Here is a 7,307-nt window from a genome sequence, read left to right on the forward strand (position 1 = left end):
GTGCGTGTTTGAGAGAGGAGAGACAGAGCAAAAGAGAAAGAGAGGGAGGTCTGAGACCCCTAGGACCTCTCTGGCGCCACACCAACCTTCCTGTCAGATAGTCCTCAATCAGTCTGAGGGAGGGAGAGAAAAGGACAGACAGAGAGAGAGAAGAGAACATTTCGAGAGGGAACAGGGAGGTGCACTCTATCGGGGCCCTGAAACACTACACAGCTTTGGCGCCCTAAGGGCATCTTCACAGCACATTTACATGTGCGAAATATCAGCATTGCAGACACTTTGACCTCCCTGTCGCCTTGCTTGCTGCTGCAGCTGCTAGTGCTTGCCGTTGCTGCTGCTGCTGCTGCTCCTGCTGCAGGCTCACGGCGGAGCACGTGCCTGTAGGTTGCACACACTCTATCGGTTGCCAGGGCTACGCAAAACAATGTCCGTCCTGTGTCTGTATCAGCTATTACAGGGTAATTTGAGTGCTGCCACACAAGAATGCCCAGTGTAATTTGCATGTCAGAAGTCAACGAGGATGGAAGGGACACTTGGATGTGCAGTCGCCCCAGGAGACAGAGCCTGGTCATGTGGACTTCCTGTCACTCACATGGCAGTCATGTGTAATGCTTTTGCCTCTGACTCACCGGTGAGCCTTATTTCTGAAATAAACAAATAATATGGAATGCACAGGTGCCTCAAACCACGAAATGAATCATGACAGATGCAGCGATGTCCATGGAAGAACATGTTTCATTTGAGCAGAATTACACTGTGGCCTGTGAGCTTTTATTAGCATTGCAATGCATTGCATTATTAAATCAAGCGTGAGTACAATCTAAAAAAGAACAGAGCATAACTATGCCATGGTAACATGAACACTTGCTCTGCAGTCATTTTTTGGTTTTAAAACATTATGCTTTTCATACTTCTTTCCAGTGTGTAGCCAACCGCAAACAGAGATTGAACATTCATTGCAATGCTACACCAACCACCATTCACCATTCCATTAACCCACTTCCATCTGATTGATGATTTGTTTAAAACAGATGTAATTGGACTGAAGTCTGAGAGAGTTGATTGTCCTCGTCATTGGATGACTGCATTCTGCCAGTCTTTTGCATAAACCCTGCCGTGCACGTCCTTGGTATGATGTCAAGGACCCTGCGCACATCTGTCTGTACATACTGCGTAGTCAGCAGTGGTCTTAGTGAATACTGTATGATACATACCTCTCTCACCACACATGGAGCATTACTTAATCAATCTCAATACATCTAATAATCCCTTCACTGTTCTACAGTACAGCAACTGAGTTATCAATTGTCAGGGACTTGGACCTGTTAACTTTTCCATCTGGGAAAATCTCTATAAAAGTAGAGGTCAGTCATAGGAAATGATCATTAACAAAAGAAAACCCTTACTCTTTTAGTTTAGGTGTGATGTCTGGCCAACTGTGTGATGTCTGTCAGGTCTGAACAACTTCTCCTGTGGCTCACGTCCCTTGGAAACCATTATTTTAAATTATAAACAGCTGGGTGTTTGTCTGCAGTGGATCAGGAATGATGGGTAAAACGTTTAAAAGTAATACTCTGATACTTTGGGAATTCCAACTCTGTCAGTACTCAGACCTTGCTCTGTGGTGTGGCGGACACGGCTAATATGGTGTCAGTCAGCCTTTCTTGATTGGTTCAGATGCTGTATTTTTCAGAGATTGATGTATTTGTCGTGCTTATCTATTGAGCTCACATTTAGCTGCCTCAGTTAACTAGGCTCCAGAGCAATGGACTAAACCATTGTAACTAACTGCTTTCAAAGTCAGAGATTCAGTTGTAAGGTTATGTGAGGATAATTTTGAAGCAAACCTAATGCAACAGCCAGCACATTAAGATTAAGATTAAGATTAACTTTATTGTCCCACAGAGTGGGAAATTTGGTTTGGGCTTCATCCTGATCATCTTGCACATCATAGCAGGAATGTGATTTATATGAGGTTTTTTGATGGCATGCAAATAAACTCTTCCGATGGACTGTTACTGTGGTGTATTCGACACTAGTGTAATTACAAACTGTTTAAGTAAAACACTGGAAGGGCACACGGCAGAACTTATGAAATACCGGAGTATTATTTATTTATAACACTGTAAGTACAGTATAGCTATCCATACAGAGCGTTGCACTAAGAAAGTGCCCTAGTGGCGATTCAGCCCTTACATACTTATTACAACAACCAATAGAGGACCCCCACCCTATTCAGTACCAATCACATTAAACTTCATAAAATATCATTGTCAACCTTCTGTGTTTGGAACACCACAGCTACCTATTAGTAAAATAGCTACCTGAATCTCAATATAACACTTCTCCCTCCCCCTCCCCAATCTGTGTGGTATCTATCTGCTTACGACTCCAGCATCTCTAACTATGATTCCAAGCCAACATACGAATTTCAGTATTTATAAACTACATGGCACCCATTCAACCAACTAATATTCTATGAAGCCACTTGACAGTGTGGGCATCAAGATGGTGCTTTTTAGTATACAGAAGGGTAATGAAACGTGAGTTACCCTGATTGAAGCCTGAGAGTCTAGCAGTGTTCTGGCACGGGTCTCTTTCAGAGACAAAGGCTCACTTGGTAACTGCAAACAATGAAATGGCAGATGAATACAAGTTGGACACAGAGGAGGAATCTGGAGTTTAGGGTGTAACGCCTGTCACTAAAAGATATTAAAATACATATTAGCGGATATTAGAATGCAGATGTCATTCTAGCAAGTCAGGCACCTGTCAGGAATGCAACAACCAAAGCTAAGAGAAGTGGCACAGTTAGTCAAAGCTGTAAAGATGCCCAAAATGAAAGAGTAAAGGAATGAGCATGAGACAGAGAGAGAGAGAGAGAGAGATGAAAGAAGGCAGGAAGATGACTGGTGCCTCTCTCATGAACAGATGCTAAATCTTTTGCCACTGAATTTTCACACATTTTGTGCCATGACCTACTTTATATATTATCAAGACCAAATAGCCCACAGAGGCTGAGTGAAACACACTCAGAGGGAAAACACTGCCACAACACATTACTTTAGCAGGAAGGCAAGTTAATCAGGAAATGCTGGTGAATTCACCCAGAAAGAGAGAGAGAGAGACAGGGAGAGAAGGGTAGTGGGGAAATGTATAACAAAAAAGACAGCGGGGCATTTTGGAAGGATGTTTCTTAAAGTTGTTACAATGCTTATGTAATATATTGACATATTTAGAGCTAACAATTTGATGCACAAAATAGTTTTTGTCATCAAGTCCAAATGACCTGGTTTACATGGGAACATAATTAGTACATTCTTAGCCTTACTCAATCTTTGGACATTAAGTATATTACGTAGATCTCCCTTGTCCACTTAGGGCTTGGTTGAGATCAACAGTGACCTGAGGCAATGCAAATTAATACTGTGAAATAAATAGATGCATCCAGGCAAGACCAATAGTTTCACATAACTGTATGTGTGTGTGTGTACTGTTTTTGTATACGTATGTATGTGTGTTTTCCATACCAATGCTGATGAATTAATGAGAATGTCTTATATTCTGAGGTAATGCTTTATCAGTGCAGAAAGAATTAATGATTCAATCAGGTTATATTCTACTATAAACTCCTAGGCTTATAAATTCCCTACCCAGATATCAATATGCTCCATTTTCAATTCAGGTGGTGGAAGTGGTCACACACTTACACAATCCAGTTTCCCCCTCACTGGTAAATTTGATTTCTAAAAAGATCACTTCTCACCAAAAAACGGTAATTGGTATTACCAAAATATGGTAAATAAAACTAAAAGACCTCAGTAAACATCTGCCACATCCTGTCTGAGGTATCTTATGTGAATTATGCATTTTCTATAAGGCATCTCAAAAAGAAAAAATGCAGGGGTTATATCTAAAATAGCTTTAGTGTATGATCACTGAAGGCTATAGAACATGCCATGTCAAGGTAACACCACTGCACTAGTGTTATTGAAGCACCATATCAGTGCCGTAGTCTTCTGACAACACCCATTCACAGTTTTTGTCTTTCTCCAACCACAGCTGCTATGCTGCATTTGTCCAGAGGAGGGAGCATAGAACTGTTGTACTTGTACTGGCTGTGATTGAGACGAAACCACACCTAACTTTTCAACCATTTCAAAACAAATGATTGTTTTGAAGAATAGACTTGAAACTGTGAAACCTGAGAAGGGTGACATTGCATCACCACATGATCCTCCCCAGCTACATGGCCAAACCTTTTTGTTACATTGCCTACATAAAACGATGCATGTTGTTTTCAAAGAGACTCACACATATAACAGTGATTACAGCATTTATTTGGACTTTATAAATATACATAAAACTTTTATTTTCACATTCAATTCAATTAAATCTATATATACTGTATATAGATATATATTATATTAAAAAAGGCCCATCCAGTGAGGTGGAAAAAAATACTCAAAACAAAGAAAACAAAAACCTCACGCTCTCCAATCATTCAACACCTGTGCTTATTCTCCTTGGCATAAGGCACTAAGTAAACATGTCATGGGACTGGACTAAGGACAAGGACATTATGGTCCTGAAGATCACGACTGGTACAACACTGGAGCCTTGGCTGGACTGGACAGCTGCACTAGCTCCTGTGAAAGGCTAAAAAAATGTGACCCTCCTTACTCTTGACACATCACCACATCTGTGGAGACACCAGAAACCTTGTCAAATGAAGGTTTTCTTGAATATAGATAGACAAGAAAATGTCTAGTTAGCCTCAACTCTATGTGACTCAGTTCAGAGAACAGTGGGGATGATTTTATGTTGAGCACAGAGGGTGTATGAGTCGATCCATGTCAGAGGAAATTAAAGAGCAGTAAAACAACCGTTAAAACATTAGCTTTTTTTTTTTTTTTTAAGCATCATTCTGTTTTAGTGGGTTTAAGATGCTAAATTGCTTAATTCGCTGACGGCTAGGATGTATAAAAAAAGTTTACAACAAAATATACAAAACATTAAAATATCTTACATATACAAAAAAATGTGGAGAAGAAAGGGTTGTAGAACGCTACCATATTGGCAGAAGTCCCTTTACAAGATTTACAAGCAGCATTGCATGTACACTCATAAACCTCAGTTCTTCACCTCTCATGTGCAGTGCAACCAAAAGCCTTGGGGGATTCAAGAGATTGTCAGTGTGAAGATGCCTGTGTGTTCCAGCCTCTACTCGTCTTTGTCATGGTGCAGCGCATTTCCATTGCGGTCGGGCCCCTTGGCCCGCAGCACCTTGGGGAGCCTCTTGCCCTTGCTGTAGGCGTGGTACCAGAAGTTGAGGAAGAGCAGCAGAAAGACCATACCGTAGGTGCCGATTATGTACACGAAGATGGGGAACTGGTAGGGACAGTCCTTCAGGAAGAAATACTGACCAATGTGGCAGGTGACCATAACGAACTGGATCTGTGAACATGCAAAGGGCATCAGATATGCTGATGGACCAGTTACCATGAACTCCTAGTGATTTACATCCATCCTTTATTGTAGCTTAATCACTAATGTAATGTATTTCTTCGACTTCAAAGGGTTTAATGGAAAAGCACAGCCATTTGGTGGGGACGGACAATTGAGTAATACTTTTCAAAACCGTATACGAGGAACCTACGATGCAATTTGGCCTGCAATAGGAGTTCCTCTCTAAATCAGGCTGCTCGTTTATCTTCCATTGTGTTCGTATCAGTTACCTGAAACTATATCACGGTTTCTCCCTGCTATTATTTTCAATCTGGCCTCTGCATTGAAGCAAACTCAACCGTCAATCTTTTTCTGTTTTATTATATTTTGTTACATTTGTCTGCCACCAAGACACAAAATATAAAAATGATAATGAACCCACCAGCTGGAGTAAAGTAAGATGCTTCTTCCACCAAAGGAACTTTTGGTAAGCTGGCCCAAGGGCTGACAGGCCATAGTAGGTGTACATGATGACATGGACGATGCAGTTCAGAAGGGCGTGGAAGGTTCCAAGTCCGCCTAGAGCAGTCAACAAAACAGGGCAGCATGACATTTGCATGCCATCATTTGAGGTCAAACGGACCCGCGTCCTTTAGGAGGCAAGATATGCAAAACCTTACCTCCAGCAAATTTCACACCAAACCACCAGGTGAAAGGCATAATGGCATGATGATAAACATGGAGGAAGGTGAGCTGGTTGTTCTTTTTACGCAAAATAAAGAAAAGCTGTGGAATAAAGATGAAGCATTAGCCATTTTGTCAGTTTGTGCTCTGCAGCAAAAATCACAAAATACACTGGTGACTTTCTGGCAAGGACAAGAGACAAAATAACACTCCAGAGACACTTACTGTGTCCAGCAGCTCAAAGAACTTTGAGAAGTAGTACAGCCAGCAGGTTCGCACCATCTGGGAATAAGCAGAAAAAACATTCTGTCTTTAGTCAGAGCTTTAACCTCCCAATAAATAGAGTGCCATTTCCAGGCACATTAACTTCAAGGATGACAATCAAAATAAATTCCCCATTTTCTCTTCTATATACTATCCACAATGCAAACTGCCTCAAAACTTTGCATGCTGGTATTTATCTCCAGGAGAAATCAAGTAAAGAGGAAAAGAACATTCTACATGTGTGCTTCTCAGAATTGCAAGGTCACTAGAGAAGCACGGTTCAGGCAGAGGTCGCCCCTGCATGTTGTTAAAAGGCTGTATGAATACTGTGCAGAAACCAGATTACATCCTCTTCAGCAGGTCCGGTCACATTCCTTATACACACACAGAGAAATAGAGGTATCTGAACCCAAAGGTAGCGTTGATAGAAATGTACCCTGTAAGATACAGAAATGGTCCTTAAGGTGACAATGTGATAGTGTGGTATGTTCATTATGTTTGCAGAAAATACACACGCACTAAACACATAATAAGCTAAGAAAATGTTGATCTCATATAATTCACTAACTTTGTATTAGCGGATCACTGATTTAATTTTCCACCAAACAAACTAAACACAACCTAATTAGGACAGCTGCGGTCTAGACATGGCCTCTAAGTGTACAAACAGGTTTTGTTTAGAAGACTATCAGGGATAGAAAGGTGTGTGTGTAAATAGAACACCCACTGAAAGTTCTATTTCCACTGAAAATGATAATGTCTGCCCATCGGCAGGAAAGGAAAGTTCTGCTCCCGAGTTCAAAATCCATAGCATGACTCATACATGACTCCTACCTGGTCCAACCTAGGTCTCTAAAGATGTACAAAAATATGTTAAAAATGTGAAAAATATTTTTTAAATGACACAATGT

At 40.9% G+C, this 7,307-nt stretch overlaps 2 protein-coding genes across 2 annotated transcripts in view; both read right to left on the bottom strand.

Moving 5' to 3' along the window:
* Nucleotides 1–4,319: 4,319 nt before the first annotated feature.
* On the bottom strand, nucleotides 4,320–7,292 carry elovl7a (ELOVL fatty acid elongase 7a). The gene is made up of 4 exons (XM_031570604.2): nucleotides 6,358–7,292; nucleotides 6,129–6,234; nucleotides 5,891–6,027; nucleotides 4,320–5,457 (listed from the first exon to the last, which is right to left on the bottom strand). Exons 1-4 carry the CDS (start codon nucleotides 6,412–6,414, stop codon nucleotides 5,224–5,226), a joined length of 534 nt encoding a protein of 177 aa, XP_031426464.1. The 5' UTR covers nucleotides 6,415–7,292; the 3' UTR covers nucleotides 4,320–5,223.
* LOC105901199 (CAP-Gly domain-containing linker protein 1-like) overlaps nucleotides 7,038–7,307 on the bottom strand; it is a 15,871-nt gene continuing 15,601 nt past the window's right edge. The window contains exon 4 of the mRNA XM_031571211.2: nucleotides 7,038–7,050. Within this exon, the coding sequence (XP_031427071.1) occupies nucleotides 7,038–7,050 (13 nt within the window). The remainder of the gene's footprint in view (nucleotides 7,051–7,307) is intronic.

The sequence above is a fragment of the Clupea harengus genome, chromosome 7 (assembly GCF_900700415.2).
Source record: "Clupea harengus chromosome 7, Ch_v2.0.2, whole genome shotgun sequence".
Taxonomy (NCBI): domain Eukaryota; kingdom Metazoa; phylum Chordata; class Actinopteri; order Clupeiformes; family Clupeidae; genus Clupea; species Clupea harengus.

What these genes read in the sequence shown, in the direction of transcription:
- elovl7a (XM_031570604.2), bottom strand. Translation starts at nt 6,414, where the DNA reads ATGGTGCGAACCTGCTGGCTGTACTACTTCTCAAAGTTCTTTGAGCTG. An exon ending in TGGTGTGAAATTTGCTGGAG is followed by an intron (nt 6,028 to 6,128) that starts GTAAGGTTTTGC and finishes TGACTGCTCTAG; the next exon opens with GCGGACTTGGAACCTTCCAC. An exon ending in ATCTTACTTTACTCCAGCTG is followed by an intron (nt 5,458 to 5,890) that starts GTGGGTTCATTA and finishes GCATGTTCACAG; the next exon opens with ATCCAGTTCGTTATGGTCAC.